The 17201-nt window shown below is 37.8% G+C and overlaps 1 protein-coding gene and 1 non-coding gene across 2 annotated transcripts; both read right to left on the reverse strand.

Moving 5' to 3' along the window:
- Window positions 1–2558: 2558 nt before the first annotated feature.
- Window positions 2559–7345, reverse strand: TED4 (Plant heme oxygenase (decyclizing) family protein). Its single transcript, XM_010251802.3, has 4 exons — window positions 6696–7345; window positions 3646–3869; window positions 2994–3101; window positions 2559–2889 (listed from the first exon to the last, which is right to left on the reverse strand). The coding sequence occupies exons 1-4, from the start codon at window positions 7129–7131 to the stop codon at window positions 2797–2799; spliced, it is 861 nt and encodes a 286-aa protein (XP_010250104.1). The 5' UTR covers window positions 7132–7345; the 3' UTR covers window positions 2559–2796.
- An 8313-nt stretch (window positions 7346–15658) lies between these two features.
- TRNAP-AGG (transfer RNA proline (anticodon AGG)) lies at window positions 15659–15730 on the reverse strand. The gene has a single exon. It is a non-coding gene; the product is annotated as a tRNA-Pro (tRNA).
- Between the last annotated feature and the right edge of the window lie 1471 nt (window positions 15731–17201).

Raw genomic sequence — 17201 nt, forward strand, 5'->3', positions numbered from 1 at the left:
CCAAGAAATCAGATATTTTTATTTTTCAGGCCAAGACTGGGCCTAACCTTTAGGTAACCCAAACCCAGCCCAACTATATGCATTTATACCACATATATATAATTTTAGAGTTGGTTCATTGACTAACCCAAGCCCAACCTGAGTGCATCAAATTACAGGGCGAGCTAGGCTCAGGTTGGGAAGATCAAGCTTAACCTCGGGCTTGGTTCAAGCTTGGGCCTTCAAGCCAAAATTTAGGGATGGGCCCAGGTTGACCATAAACCCAGCCCAACTCACCTGAGATGTGAGAACATTTCATAAGTAACAGATCCAGAGTGGTTAAACTCTGCATCTGGATCGATCCCTTGGTGGGTTAATAACCATCAGTTGTCTATTGAAAATGTTAAAACTACCCTTCAAAAGAAGACATGGTTCATTTTATTCTACCTTTAGACTGAACGGTTGAGATGTTTGAGATTCTGAACTGAGTACAACTCATGAGATTAACAAAAAAACGATAACAAAACGTGAAACAAAGAAATCAGGCAACCCCATTAGTTGTTAATCATGGGTATTATAGAGATCGGCTCAATAGATCTTCATTGTCGCCTCTAACAGCCATAGGAAGTCATAGGTGAGAATATGGATGTTACCTGAATTGGTTTGTGGCCTGAAATGAGCTGTTGCGGAAGGGGAGATATAGTTTTGCTTCATGTCGAACAGGCTTCCTGAACAACGATGTCGGTCAACTCTTTCAATCAGAGGTTTGTTGGGTTTTGTTTGGAACCGAAAAAGGGAAGTTCATGACTAGAGACTGTTATGTTTGATCTTGCTCAAATGGTGAAGATGAAGAACGAGGGAGACCAGTGAGGGGTTGGGAGACCGGAATGTTGAATTAAGTAGAGGGGGTGGCAGTCGTTGAAGATGAAATAGGGAGGAGGTGGTTCTAACCTGTTGGTTTCGTCTAAATCTGCCCCTGCAAAAGGGACGAAAAGAACAGGGGAGTGGAGAGGGAAAACGGGACAAGGAAAGACAAAATGAGGAAGAAAGATGGTTAGGAGAGATGGTGAAGAGTGATCGGAGGAAGGGGAGTATTGCCGCTTCTCTGTTCAGTGTCGAGAGGAAAAAGATGAACAGTTAAAATTTCCGCCCCCTTAAACTTGAAACTTAGTTTTGAATTTATAATAAAGCATAGTCCATAATCTCTTAAACAGTTATGTTTTCAGGGTTTCCTCTCAAGATTAATCTCATGAGTTATACCCAGTCCAAAATCTCAAACACCTGAACTGATTTAGTCTCAAATTAGAAGACAATAAATAATGTCTTCTTTTGAAAGACAATTTTGGTAATTGACAGTTGATTAACAGCAAGAACCACTTTGACACTTTTCGAAAGTTTAAATACTGCAGTGACACGTTTAAAAGTTCGGATACTGATTTGACACTACCCCAAAGTTCAGGCTATTAAAGTGAAATTTACCTTAAAAAAACAGAAAAAAGGGTGTGCAAACATAGGAAAAATGCCAACATCAATGCACAACCAGGAAGCACATAAAGCGAAAACTAAATCACAAATTCAAAGACTACAGAGTAAACAGGACCCAGGACTCCAAGCGCAAGATTCTTGGCTTAGAGTTTAGCTTTGAGTCAATTGCAATTTCTATTATAGTGATGAACTGGCGATCCAATGAACAGAGAACAGTTTGAACAGTCGAAGCAAAATGAAAGAATTTAAATCAAGTGACTCCCGAACGCACCTTGTGCCAATTGGTACATACAATACCAAATTCATGGGTCATGGCTGCCCGTAGGGGTGTCGACTGGTTTTGGATTCGACCCCTCCAAATCAAAATCAATTTAGACGTTTAGACGGATTGGACAAACCAATAAGACATATTGAATTGAACCAGTCCAGACTTGGTCCAAAGTACTTAAAATTGGACCATCTGTTATGGATTTATATTGGATTGAGTTGGATTAATATCCAGTCCATTGAGAGAAGAAAGTGTCAACAGACCAGGTTTGGGTTAGAACCAATCTAAATTAAAATCAGTTTGTTCAAAATATTCATTAGATTGGATTGGATCTAATGGACTCAAATTGGACCAGATCAGATTGGACCAAATCCGGTCCAATTGACACCCACAAATGATTAAAAATTCAAACTAATTGATAGAACCATCCTCTTACAAGGACACATTTGGTTATGCATAGATGTCAAAGAGTCGGAGATGGATCAAAAAAGACATAGGTTGACATAGCAAGAAATGATTTGAAGGCCTATAACCTAACCATGGGCATGGAACTGAATAGAAAGGAATGTCAAAACAGGATTCACTTACTGTGGTTTGGTCTGAGTTGGGCTACAAGATCACAATTCACTTCCTGTGCTTGGGAACATTTGGCTTCAGTCAGACAGGCTTAAACTGCATCCAGAAGTGTGCAAAATTTGGTCAATTGCTCCTCTTGATGAATTATGCCAACAGAACCCCAGAGGACAAGACACGCTCCCAGGTTGGATAAATGATTGAAATCACTACTACATCTATGCCTATAATAATGTATCCCATAAAAAATGAATGCCCACAAAACACAGATGATTTATCATCTTATTATCAGTGCCTCGTGGCCATGAGAATCAAATCTACAATTTCATTGTTCTACATATAATGCACAGAAGGGTAGATTTCCTGCTTACACAAACTAAAATTGAAAGGAGGAAGTTAAAAGCATATAGACAGAGTGTTAAAGCTTGCGCCATCATATTCCATACACATAATCATATGGGGATAGCAGAAATGCAGCAAAGCTTTGCAGATCACGACAATATCAAGCGAAGGATCTCCCCTGAGTACTTGAACGATTTTTCCGTTTCTTCCAAACAATGGTTCTTCTCTTCTCTAGACCAGCTCTGGTGAAACCATAAACATTCATAAATGTATTGCATTAGAATTATCTATGACTTGTCCAGTTTGCTATTAAAAAAATTCTGAAGCATTATAACTAGAAACTTGCCTCAGCAACTTTGTTGAGTTTGTCTCTCACATTCTGCAAAAGCACGGATAATTCACCATCCCACTTATAGAACTCCAACTCTTTGTTATTAAGTATCTTCTCGGTCACCTAGAAAAAATGGATGAAAAAGAAAGTTAGCACAAGAACATAATCTTTCATCTAGTTAAAAGGCCAGTATTGATGCTAAAAGTTATTTTCTGAAATGGTAAATTTACTTACAGAAAGATGAAAAAAGAACTATTGACTATGGCCCAAGAGAATTTTAAATGGGGAAGGAAGTGGGAGGGAGGGGGAAGACAATTATGGGAAAAAATTATTTTCCTTGTAGATGCAGCAATTGGATAGTTTTTCTGCCATATTGATGGGTGGTGACATGACAGATCCAAAACATTCAGCCTCATCAGACATTCCATTTACATTTTGCTAACGTATAATAGCTATTAATTTCTATAACTTTATTAATGGCATTGGTGAAGAAAAAGGACTCCCTTTATGAAGTGGCAAAGGGTCATTGGGCTGAAACATTCCAAAAATAGAAAGTGGGAGCGGGGAGAAACAAGCAACCCATTTCGGAAAGCCACTTCAACTTCCATGTGTTCATGGGGAGGCATGCCTACATGTCTGCATGCTTGATACTTTTCTCTTGACTTACCTTTCTGCCAATCATCCTTCCCCCAGCAGAATGGGCAAAGTAGATATTGTAAAAGTGACAGAGGAAGGCTTGAGGATCCTTCTCTGATAAGTCTTCAAGATAATGAGCATAAGATACCCCAGGAGATGATGGTTCTGGAATGATATGGCCTTGCCCCTTGAACCACTCCAAATCCTTGGTTAATTTCTCAGACCTTTCCAAACCAGTATTTCTGAACTCGGCATCTGAAACAAAGCATCAAGAAGGCTTAGTTATGTGACAAATTGTTGAATCAAAAGGCTTAGAGACACAAGAAATATATGGTACTTAAATTTAACAAGTTTCAAGAATTGGAGTATCTTCTTGAAGAGATAAATTCCCTACATAGATCAGACGACATCATTCACCCCCAGCCTTACCAGGTAAAGCAAGTTGCAACTTGTAAATGGAATTTTGTAGTTAATGGCGTGCTACCAATATTAATTTTTTTTTAGAGACGTAGTTCACCTGAACCAAAGCTAATACTAGGTCATCCTTCTAAACTAGACAAAGAGAGTTATTTTATTGATGCAACCCAACTATAGCTATCTATTCTGCAGATCTCTAAAGTGTTAGGAAAAAATTGAGGTGGGGAGGGTGAATGTGGGATTCAATCCCAGGTTAGTAGGAAATACCTCTTATGACCTTACCAGATGAGCCAGCTGCACCTTCACAATCAGAAAAATCATTCATGAAACCTAGGTAAAGATAACTTAATTTGGCACTTTCATTCCAAAAGTGTTTTGAACAACTGGAGTTCTAGGCAAATTAACTACTATCAAACTTGTGAGACCAAAACGAGTCAAGGAAATGTCCAATTACAACCCTTTGGATAAACTACTGATTGCTTATGCTAATATTTGACTAAATGTTCAGAAGCTGTACAAACAGGATAATTGCTAATCCCTTGATGACTTAAACCTTGGAATCTACATGACAGCTTCTAGCTACATCATACATGCACGTGTATTTATGCCGCCATAGTTGTCAGTATCAAGAAAACAAACTACCAAAGATACCACGTATTTGAATGAGCTTCTTTTACCAAATAATACAGAAACCTCTGACCTTATTGACAAGCCTCACAATTATCTCCTTCAGGACTCTATCATTTGCCTCCTCTAAGTCAATCAAAATCATGTGAAGATCCTTTCAGTTCTCTCTAAATTTCTGAATCAAGCAATGAATTTAAAAAGCTGTGTTGAAATGGTTTCTAGGTGCACTCAAATTACCCATTGAACATTTACTCTCTCTCTCTCTCTCTCTCTCTCAAGGTTTCAAAATATGGAAATTAGCCATGAACATTGATGCAAAGCCTATATATTTCCTCCATTGTTTTACAATTGCCATGGAGCTTTCTCTGTTCACTTAACATTTCCTTTGTCCATGTGATCTAAGTGCACTCATGCATTTCCGATCCTTCATCGAAATATCAAATCCATGTAGTCTACACATATCAATGTATAAATTCCAGAGTTGAAAGAAACTGTAGTAACAGGGCATGAGTAGGGGTATGTTGTATGAGGTATGTGTTGGATCAGGTATACCAATTCATCAGGATTCGGAGAATGCATCTACAGAATAACTTCAACCAGTCTTCAATATGAGGGTTTCCATAAAAATCTATTGTTCTAATAATAAAATATCATTTCAGCTTCAGCTATAAGCTTTAAGGTTTGGAATCTGTAGACTGCCTCTTTTGCATTGCAACATCAGCTATAAGCACTGGACAGTTATTTTTCAAAGCTCTGGGGTAAGTGGATGCATGCCAGAATCGGTTGAGTCTTATTATTCAGAAGCTGGTATGTTTGTTCTCTCAGCAACTGAGGCAAGCTTTTTTGGGGAATTTGCCCCGCTGCAATAATTTGGGCCACCTGGGGTAAAAGGAATTCTTACATTTTTGAGAACAAAGACAAGCTCCAAATATGTCGTACCGATCATAAAACTGTTTCAGGGAGTTTCATACAGCTTTTTTGTACGTGGGCTGATGTATCTATTTTCATTTTGCAATTCAATACCTTAAAAAAAACGTCATACAGAGAAGAGAAAGAAGTATGCAGGCAGTACACCGTACACGAGCTTTGAGGCCCAAGCATCAACAAATGACCCTTCTGACCTTGTTATAACATCACAATCAAGAATAAAGACCGTAGCCACCATGGCCTAGACATATCTACCTTCCCCGCCAAGATCTTACTCCACAAGCCCTCAAAAACGTCCTGAACAAGTAAACACCTATTCTGTAATAAAAATTTGTTGTATAGGCCACAAGAAAGTTTAGACCATTTTGTAACACATCTACACTGAAAACACAGCAAAATTAATATAAGTTATTGAAACAACTGCCACAACGAGCTACAAACTACCAGGAAAAGAGATTCAGCACTGATATGCTACAACAAGCTGCTCGCCATCAAATTCATTATTAATATAGCCACGACAAAATAATGTTTTTCCATATATGCAGATTCAATTATCTTCCTTTCTCTCTATGCAATAAATGAAAAAAAAAATCTAAACTCAAAATCCAAAAGTACCAAGCACCTATCAATGCGTAATAAGAAGAGAGGAGGAAAAAATAGAGAAAAAAAGTATCTAATATTTGAAAACTGAAGAGAAATGGAAAGAAGAAGAGCAAAACAGGGATAGTTGCAAAAAAGGAAACGAAAGGAAGAATATTCCAATAAGCAATCCAACAGCTGGTCGAAACGTCTGTCATATGTTGACCTATGAAATACTAAAATTGCTAATGGACACCAACACCAGACCTCAATCCATTAACCATGACTTGAGCAAAACCCAGAACTCCAAATATATTTTATAAACAAGTGAAGTACATCAAAAGAATTCTGTAAAAGGCGCCAACAGGAATCGCAATTAGCCCAAAACGATCTCTCTTAACACTCCGACAAAACCCAGTTATGCAGTCAGATGTCAGAGCCAATCTAAAAGCATACACACTCAATACAGATTAATCGAAAATAAGAGATGGGTCACTCAGCAAATTCCAGGAAAACAGTTATACAGCTTACATGAAGGATATGCAGCCTTCTGTACGATGGACTCCAGCGTATCATAAACGAATTTGCTATCCACAAGAAACCTGAGATACCCTTCGATGGAAGGTTCCCATTTGGCTATGGGCTTACCCTCCGGCTCCTTCTCTCCTTCTTTTGCTTGATCCTTGGTATGCAATTTCATGGCGACAAACCGCATTTCCTCCACAAATCCCTTCGTCTCTCCCGGGTATCGTTTTTTCGGCTTCTCAGCCGTGGTTGCGGAAACAACAACACTCTTAAAGGGCATCTTTGCTCGCCCACGACCACAACTCCTCCGACTTAGAACCTTGGATTGAAAAAAGGTGTTCTTGAGAGAAACAGACGCGAAACTGGTCTGAACTCTCCCGGCTCTCAAATGGGTTTCATTCAAAAAGGGCTGAGATTGAGATATGCGTATTGCATAAGCCATGGGAGAGATTTGGATTGGTAGAGAGATTCTGGGTGCTCACGAAATCAAATAAACAAAGACTTTTAGCTATCTATATGATTACAAGGAACAGAAGCCAGAGAGAGAGAGGAGACGTGTTTGTCTTCAATGTCCAAGTTCACTTACTCTTTCAACTTGAAGACGAAGGGATAAACGAGAAATGAGAAATAAAGTATTCAGTGAACCGGCTTTCTCTTTGGATTTCTTCCCGATCTTCTGTTTAAACGTTGCAATCAACGCACTATTCTCTCTTTTTTTTTTTGCTTCACACTTTCCTCTCTTATTAATCTGGATTATGATACAAAGTAATCTCATAAATGATAAAACTCCTCGGTTCTCTGCTCGTTAGATTGGGATCTGCATAATATAATACCCATGATGACACGAGCCCCCCATGATTTTGTTCCATTTGTCCAGTAAAATTCCATGTGGGCACTTATCACATAGTGGCCCGATTCTTTCTTCCCATGGTCTCGCTGGGTCCCACGGTACGGGTGGTGGAGCAGGGAGGGTAGCCATGGACCATCGGATAAGCGTAGGCCAAAATACATGTGTTAATGGATTCTAATGGAACGAAGAAAATCAAGAAATAATAAGTTGTCTCAACTGGACACCTGTCAGGAGTGGTCTAAATTTATTCTACGTGGCAGTCGGAAGACGACCCAATTCAAAGAAAGCCAGAGCATGACCATCCGTATTAAGTACGGACAGGTATACTGATCAATTATTTTGACACTTATTATCTATATTATAAATTTAGTTAACTAAATTAGGCCTATCCGTTGTTTTTCGAATTTTTATTTGATATTTTTAAAATAAATTTTATTTAATTTAAGAGATTTAAATCAAATTATATTTAAAAATAATAATTAGGGAGGAAGGCAACGGAGCAGGTTTTTGGAGGATTTGTAAATTGTAGAGCCTTATACCCCATCTCAAAACTTGTAAGTTATAACAGCTTGGATTTTATGAATCCAAACCTTTCTTATACGTAAAAATGCAAAAAAAAATCCCATCTTACTCTTCTTTTACTGCATTAAAGGGTAAAGCAGGTTAGGTTTAAAATCAGTATCTGATTTTTTATTATTGAGTATTTATATTTAAATAGTAAATAAGTAAAATAATATAAATAAATAACAAAATTTTTAATTATTTGATTAAGACATGTAAAATATACAATGTTTTCAAATTGTCATTGACCTGGCCGACCCAACACAAGAACCGCCCAGACGGTTCTCTTTTACTCCAAACGTGATCCTTAAGCAAAAATGATTGAATTGGTCAATGATTCATTGACCCAAGTGATTGAACCGTTGACTCGTTCAACCTGTTCAATAATTTTTAGCTGTTTTATATTTTAATTATTTTTGATGTGGAGTGATTTGACCCGACCTCCTAACCAGGGGGCACGTGGACATGATTCGACGTAAATGACAGCTCAACATGATAGCTTGGCCACAACTCGGCGTAATGAGCTCGTTGAAAATCCAGCATGAACAGCTCGCTACAGCTCGTTGCAAAACGACTTGTCTGGCGGCGCAGCACCTACCAGTCCAGAGGACTGCGCCCACGTCTCATGTCAGGTGGTGTCGTGCACGCCAGCTCGGCATAACGTCTCTCAACTAACAGGACCGTACTCTGCGACGATTACCTGCACTAGTCAAATCAGTATGGCGAATAACGGCTGTAGCAGAGAATCAAAGGCGATTACACCCGATTTGACAGAGCATCAGTATATAAAGGCCCCGATTTCCAAGGGGCAAAGGTAATTTAAAAATCGCGCATCTTCACTCTTAGCATTTATTACTTCGCAACTCTCTTAGTTTTTCTGCCGAATTCTAACTTAAGCATCGGAGTGTTCCCGCCGGGCGAGCTCCCCAGGAATCCTTCGTTTTCTTCTCCTTCTCAGGTGTTGTCCGTTGCCAGATAGGAGCGAGGCCCTCTCCAGCTAGGAGTGACCAGATCACGCTACGTCAATTTTTTTTTTTTTTATTTTTTTGTTAAAATGGGCCGCCTATTTAAACAGTCAACCCAAAAGCTAGTGGTCATAACGGTTTCGATTCTAGATCGATTTTTAAAACATTGAAAAAATACATAAAATATCAATTATTATACACATAAAATTCAAAACTCATTCCCACCCAAACAATATGCAAGTTGGAGAGTGTCAGCTTTAGCCTGATATGGTAACCCTACCCATACCTGTACAGCTTGTAAATTCCCAAAAGTCATCCCCACCCAAAATCCATCTTTCAAGTCAAAAAACCCACCCAATCAGGGCAGGTAGGGGTGGGGGTGGGTGCCCATCGGGTAGAGTAAAAATTGCCACCCTAATAATAACCTATTTTATCGATCCTACATAATTTGAATTGTTTTTTTTTTATTTAATAGAATTAATTACTATTAATCTTATTTAAAGTAGAAGTAACTACCATTTGAAGCTCGTTTTTTTTATTATTTTAAATTTGAGAATGATAGATAAATGTCTAAAGAAGAATGCTTCTATTTGAGTAGGAATAACCACTCTTTTGATACTCTTTTAAAAAAGTATGACGCACTTGTCTAAAGGAAAAGCCCATTAATAGATAAGATCCTATTCAATTTTGAATATCAACAAATCAATTTTGGGTAATACCTATGATCTATCATCCATTTGCACCCTACCCCAAATAATAAAATCTTTTTCATGTTTCCATCAATACCACATGCATACAACAGGATGCAAAATGTGGTGTGGCTATACAAAATTAAATCACCCGTTGATATAGGCATGCCAAATTGAATCACCTTTAGTGTGCCCATATCAAATTAAATTGCCCAATGTTCACTTTTAGACATACACACTTACATGGACACACATAGGGGTGTTAATGGATTAGTTTAGGGTTGGACCTTGTCCAAATCAAAATCAATTTAGATGGATTGAACAGACCAATAAGACATATTGAATTGGACCATTCCAGACTTAAGTCCAGAATATTTATTGGATTGGATTGGACCTTGTCTATCCATAATGGTTTTATATTAGATTGGGCCAAATTGAATCAATATCCAATCCATTGATAAAAGATAAGAATGCAGATGTCAATGGACCAGATCTGGGTTGGAACCAATCTAAAACAAAACCAATTTGAAGAGATTTGATGGTCCAGACATCAAATTGTATCAGCCCAAATTATTTATCATATTGGATTGGACCTGGTCCATCTGAAATGGACTCATATTGACCCGGATCAAATTGGACCAAACCCAATCCCATTGACACCCTATATGTCGATAAATAGATAGATAGATATAACACTTTTAAGTAGGGATGATCATGTATGACCTTCTTGCCCTGCCCAGGTAACTAGCCCGGGCATCTATCAAGGCCTAGGTCCAGCCAGCCAGAAATTGTTTATGTATACAATATACATAGTGGATATTTTATACATTTGGTTTAAAATCTTACATATGTGTATACGTACATGTTATAATATATTAACAAATATAGCATAAAACTTTAGATATATTTTTTGTTGCAATTTTGATTATAAAATAAATTAAAAATTTAATTTCTAATAGATAGATAGAACCATTTTTCCCTGAGTCATGGATCACTAGTTCAATCAAATGGGTTGAATTAATCAACACATATATGTATATATGTGTGTAATATGCATACTAATATTAATTATATACTTATATTAAAAATAATTAATTATTTTTGCATATAAAATTAATAATATCTTTTATTTTAGTTTTAAACTTTATACTAAAACTTATGATTTGGAGCAAAAAAAAAAAAAAAAAAACTTTTTTGGCAAAAATAGTGAGGCAAGGCACCTTCAGTCCTTGGGATACATAGATCAAGAAAAAGTACTCAAATAGAAGAGATCACTCCAATTGGATAATCAAGTGCAAAGTCATGGCCTCCAAAACTTAGGATATAAGTTTAAAAATGAATAAAAACCAGCCATTCTTTATCACCTCTTGATTTTTAGGACATGATCAAACTAGAAAATGGATTGATTCATATTTTTTTCAGCCAAATCTGCCAATTCGATTTGGTTCTATAAACATTGATAGATACTATTAATTATATATATATATATATATATATATATATATATATATATATATATATATATATATATATATATATATATATATATATTACATAAGCATGTATGCTTGTTTGTAAAAATGCAGTTGTGCATGATAAATCTATCATTGCATACATGTATTTTTGTATATATGTATGTATTTATTTTTTTTGTATATTTGTATATGTATATATGTATGCATGGTTTTCAAAATTAGACCAGAATGGATGGTCGGACCAAAACAATCAGGAATTGATCAAGTAACCAGTTTCGTTTTACCATAAAACCACTTTTTTGCCAAAAACCATTGATTTGATCTGCTGACCTGGGCAGTCAAACTATTGACCCAGAAAATGGTTTTGGCCATTTTTTATTTTTTTATATTTTAAGTCAAAATGGGTTGTCCATCCAAACCAGATGATCACACCATTTGACCTGAGAACTGGTCCCCAGAACTGTTCCCTATCTGATCCAGTTTTGAAAACCTTGTATGTAATACGTATGTATCCATCATATGTGTGATTATTTATAAGTATGTTAGGTAAAATTTATCTAATTAAAGCATGGCAATTCTGTCATTTTATATATAATGTCAAAATTAAATTCACCACTACCCTTTCATTTTTGGAAAAAAGAACATTTGACAGATAGAAGTAGAGAAGTTGGGCCAACATGAACGTAGCCAAGTGCAACTCAAACCCAGACCGATCCTAACTTCAGGTTAGGTAGGGTTATATTTGGGGGGGTCAACAACTCAGGTTGGGTTAGGGTCATGTTTCGGAGTGTTCAACAACTAAAGTTGGATTAGGGTTGACCTCAACCCGATCTAACCTGGGGTGAATGTGGGGCCAACCTAGGGGTTAAGTGGTAAACCAGCATTCACCCAACCCCTAGGTTAACCTTCAACGGGCTTTGGGTCGGGTTTGGATTTTAGCCTTTAGGTGGCTCCATGCTGAACACAACCCATTGCCGTTGTGCATTGAAAATTTTGTAAATATAAGCTTTGTTTACTCTAGGTGCTGGGATGAAGAGGGTTGGGTTCGATATCCTCTCTTTATTTGGCTGGGTCAGGTCATGTTTTGGTTAAGGTTGTAATGGGTTGAGGCAAATTTGTGTTGAACCTGACCATTGACATCGTAAGAGAGTATAAATAAGATCTAGGATTGTTAAATAAAGAATGAATTCAATATCTTATATTTATATAAATTTATTACCATATGAATTAAACTTATTATTTTTTAATTTTAATGACAATAAAATAGATTCAAATTAAATCCAAATATAATCCAAACACAATTTTAGACATTCAAAAAACATGTTCAAGAAAATAAGTGTAACAGAAATGCATATAGTGAGATGGATGAATGTAAAAAATAAAAGGGATGTGGTTATAACTAAAGTAATTAATTTGAAATAACTTATAAATAGCTCTAATAAGTGATAAAATGAGAAAAAACAAATCTAGTCATATGCATAGAAGACGATCTACAATACACCCATAAGAAGAAGAGTTAGAGGCAAACCAAAAAAGTCATATATTCAACTAATAAGAAACAATTTAAATGCTCATAATTTAACAATGGATATGCTACCAACCTGAATGAAATGACGAAATAGGATTCATACGGCCAAAACCATATAAGTTGGGTTGGGGCTTTAGATGATGACGATGTGAATTTAGAGTTTCAATAATAAAATTGGATTCAAATGTGATTGGACCGATCCAAATCCAACTAGATTAAATCCCTAATCGGATCCATTACAAACATTAGCCTGGCATGCATTATTTGTTCAAGTGCTTGACATTATATGTTGTATTTATATGAGATTCATATTTCATCAAACATTGCTAAAAAGGGGGGAATTTTTACCGAAACCCACCCAACAAATTTTATTTTATTGTACATTTATAATAATTTAAAACTTATGATACCCCATTTATGATATTATACCCCTTTGTATTGGCATCAATTCTGCCATTATCATTGTTTTCAACTGTATGGTGAATTAAAGATTTGTAAAACGGGTAAACAAAGAAAGTAAAAGAGTACAGGTAATGTAGTCAACAAGGATCACCATTTAGAGTATTTTTTATCCCTTAAGCAATAACCACCGTTTAGAGTTTTGAGGAATTGGCACGTGAAATCATTGTCAACAATGGGATTACAGAAAAATCTAGTCCAATAGAGAAGCTATCTTCACTTCACGATTAGAGAAACAACAAACATTTGAATCTAATTAAGGGTGATTTGGCCCGACCTAGTAAAAAGGGGACATGTGGACACGACATGACTAAGAGATGACAGTTTAGCCTGATATGCCTAGTTCGCAACAGTTGAGCTCGGATATTCAACCACCTTGGCACAAGGTCACCTCGGGGCAAGGTCACTTTGGCACAAGGTTACTTCGGGACAAGGTCACATCAGGATAAAGTCACCTTGGCATTCAATCCAGTTCGGAACTAAAAAGTATCAGCTCAGGGATATCGACCCGGACCACTACGTGGCGATCCCGGAAATCCCTCCAACAGGCCCCGAACCTCACGGGATCACACCGCGTAACGGCAAGCCTTATCTTCTCTCCACTCGGTTCGGGTGGAACTTATAAGTTTTATTAGTTGATAACGTTATCTCCCAATTAAAGCGGAAACGGATTCCATCGTGATGAAGATCCCAGAACCGATCCGCAAAACCGCGAGGATTCAACTATATAAAGGCTCCGACCCTAGTGACACAAGGTACACGTGATTTTTCTGCTTTCTAGCTCTCTAGCTCTCTAAACTTTCAAAGCTCTTCAGTTAACATCAGATTACTAATTTAAGCATCGGAACAACCTCGTTGGGTTAACCACCCCAGGTTCTTTGATCTTGTCTTATAGATTTACCTGGCTCGTTGTCTGATTGGAAACCAAATCACCTTCCAGCAGGGAGTAGTCAGATCGTGCTACATCAGAACCCATTTGTATTTTACAACCAGATAAGAAAACTGAGAAGCTGCACTCTAGGCAATCATCAAGGGTTTGAGGAAGTTACTTTCAATTGGAATTTCACGAGCTATTCTCTTTTCAGATGCTTTAATTGTTCTTGGTAAGATCAAAGGAACCATGGGAGTGAACAAGCCCTTTTATATTCAGTATCTCATCCCTTTTTTTTTGTAGAATTAAGACCCCATTTGGTTCACGGAAATAAGGGTTTGGAATCGGATTTCGATTCCAACTGTTTGGTTGGGTGGAATTGGAATCCCATTCCATTCCTAATGGAATGGCCTTTCCCCATTTGAGGGAATGACTATTCTCTCTCCCTCCCTTGGGAATAAAATCCCATTTCTGCTGATTTCAATTCCCATTCCTGTCTGAATCAAATAGACTATGGGAATAGACCGTTCCAGTTGTGGTTCCAATCCTGATTCTAACTGTGAACCAAACAGATCCTAAGATAGTTTACGTAAGTAGAACTGATTATGTAAAAAAACGCACATATAATGGCTAGATTTGCTGGATGTAAGCGATCTTTTGTTGTTATACCCCCTTTTAAGTTCTCATTCTTTTTGTTGTACAAGGGGACTGTTGATGTCCTTAATGTTTTGAGTGGATCCTTTACATCACAACCCTGCATTTGGAGCATCTTCTCATGAATGATAAAATCAAATCAAATATTAAAGAGGTTCTCAATACATGCTCAAAATACTATGAGGTTGGTTGAGAATCCGGATTTGTACCCTGATGGGAAGGCCTAATCAAGTCAACAGGGATTAGAGTGAGTTGAAAAAGAAGGGAGACCCGATCTTTATTAAGAAACCCAAGTGGTGTTAAATAAGACAGAGACCACAGTAAAACTAGTGGAAGAAGAAGAAGAAGAAACCTGAATAATTGTGTATAAATCCATGTAAGTCGCAACCAAAACCGTGCAAGGCACGCCCACTGCTCCAGCTGAGCAACCCAATGGAGTGAAGAAATGGGCTACCACCAATACCAGACCGGATTCCCAAATCCCACGTTAACAAGAGATCGGTAATGGAATATGGACCGCCTAATTTAAGTATATTAATTTATATTTAATATTTATTCCTGAAAGTGAGTGGCGCTACAATTCGACCGACCAGTCCAGACATCCAATCAATTCGTCTCTATGATCCCATCAATTTCTTTCTTTCTTTTTTTTTTTTTTTTAATTTTTTCCTTACATTTTTTTCGCCACTGATGAAAGTGATGGTCTCATCCAAGTTGGTGGGAATGATGCTTTCATTGAGGTTGAAAATAAAAATAAAAAAGCAGAAAAAAAGTCTTGCCTTCAACTTGAAATAAACATTCCACCGTCTATGACTATCTGTACAAAATAAGTTAAAATAAAATATTTCAGTTTGGAATGTTTTAAAGACAATGGCAACGTTCAATGATGGAAAAAAGAGACGTTAATACATTCAAAGGGGGCATTCCGAGAATTGAACTCGGGACCTCTCGCACCCTAAGCGAGAATCATACCACTAGACCAAATGCCCTTGCTTGGTGATACTTAACTATTGTTAATAATGAAATAAAATTTGTCCAAGAAGAAACTTGGAGACATTCAGTGCCCACAATCGATAAAGGAAATAAAAATTGCAAAATATATTACGATATTTATATTTACTATATTCAATACTTTAATTATGAAAAAATCCGTTTCAATTTAGAAGATTCTCCCAAAATCATCTCAAGTTGTTCAGCCAAACAAGCCACTTTAGCCAGAACATATATGTGCTTTATTGAGGATCAGCATGAGACTATTTTTCTCTTCTTTTTCTCAAGGAAAATATGTGATACAAAGAATGCCTATTTTATCTATAACCATTAGTACGTTTGTCTACCCACAAAAATAAATAAATAAGCACTTTCTAAAGTAATATCAGTGTATTTTGAAGAAGCATGAATCAGTATTTTGAGGGCCGGATCAGGCCGGCCATATTTTATCCCTAATTCCACTTTGATAGCAACCATATCCACATACAAGATTTCCGACTACCCATTTCCTTTGAGGTTTATACTTGACACCGGGGATTTGTAATTAAGAATCTGAATGCAAATTAGGTTATATCTGTGTTGAGTTACATTCTTTGCGATATTATCAACGAATTTTGATCAATAGAGTGGTAAAGGAATCAAGGATGTTATGATGATTGCAGAGAATTGCATAATTATTGATGAAGGAAGATTTGGCCCGACCTTGTAATCACTCGACACGTGGCGAAGGCAACAACTCAGCACGACAGCACACCCAAGACGCGAGCTCCGAAACGAGGAACCAGTGGTCGGAACTCCCTACAAGGAGCCCGAACTCCCCGTAAGGAGCCCGAGCTCTCCCTTAAACCCCAAGCCTTGCAAGCACAAAGGGCAACGACCCGAACTGGCCTGCCCCATGGCAGTTCGGGACACACCTCTATCCGAACTCAAGACTTCACCTCGCTCACCACTCCAGCACTTCACCTCCAGGACGCCAAACTGAACAAACCGTACCACACATGACACCGAGGAAGTCCGTACCTAGGGGCAGTGCACTTGACTGACTTGGGATCTGACGCTTGACAGCCGCACTCCAACGACCACCTGCCACCGCCACCTGCTACCGCCACCTGCTACCGCCATCTCCAGTTGCAGAGACGGCTCTGACAAAGAGAGCAGTGGCGGTTCTGTCCCAGCAGAGGTGATGATACCCGAACTGGTAGGAGCGCAGGGATAATCATACCCGACCTGACAGAAGCTTAGGAGTAAGTGCGCGAGGTGGTTTTAAAAGGCTCCCTACCCCCCAAGAACGAGGTATGTGAACTTTGCGCCATCTGGTTTTATCTTGCCTTCGAGAATACTAACTTGAGCTTTGGAGATTCCCCACCTTTTTCTCCGTTTCAGGCCCCCTGTTGCTCTAGTCAGAGGCAAGGTCATTGACAGCTAGGACCGGCCGGATTGCACACCATTAATTACCATAATAGAATCTAT

The sequence above is a fragment of the Nelumbo nucifera genome, chromosome 8 (genome assembly GCF_055504915.1).
Source record: "Nelumbo nucifera cultivar China Antique chromosome 8, China Antique-T2T, whole genome shotgun sequence".
Lineage (NCBI taxonomy): Eukaryota > Viridiplantae > Streptophyta > Magnoliopsida > Proteales > Nelumbonaceae > Nelumbo > Nelumbo nucifera.

Excerpts from the sequence above, each read along its gene's own strand:
- TED4 (XM_010251802.3), bottom strand. The coding sequence starts at position 7,131 with ATGGCTTATGCAATACGCATATCTCAATCTCAGCCCTTTTTGAATGAA. Across the intron at positions 3,870-6,695 it reads GAAGGCTGCATATCCTTCAT|ATGCCGAGTTCAGAAATACT; the intron begins GTAAGCTGTATA and ends GCTTTGTTTCAG. Across the intron at positions 3,102-3,645 it reads GAAGGATGATTGGCAGAAAG|GTGACCGAGAAGATACTTAA; the intron begins GTAAGTCAAGAG and ends CATTTTTTCTAG.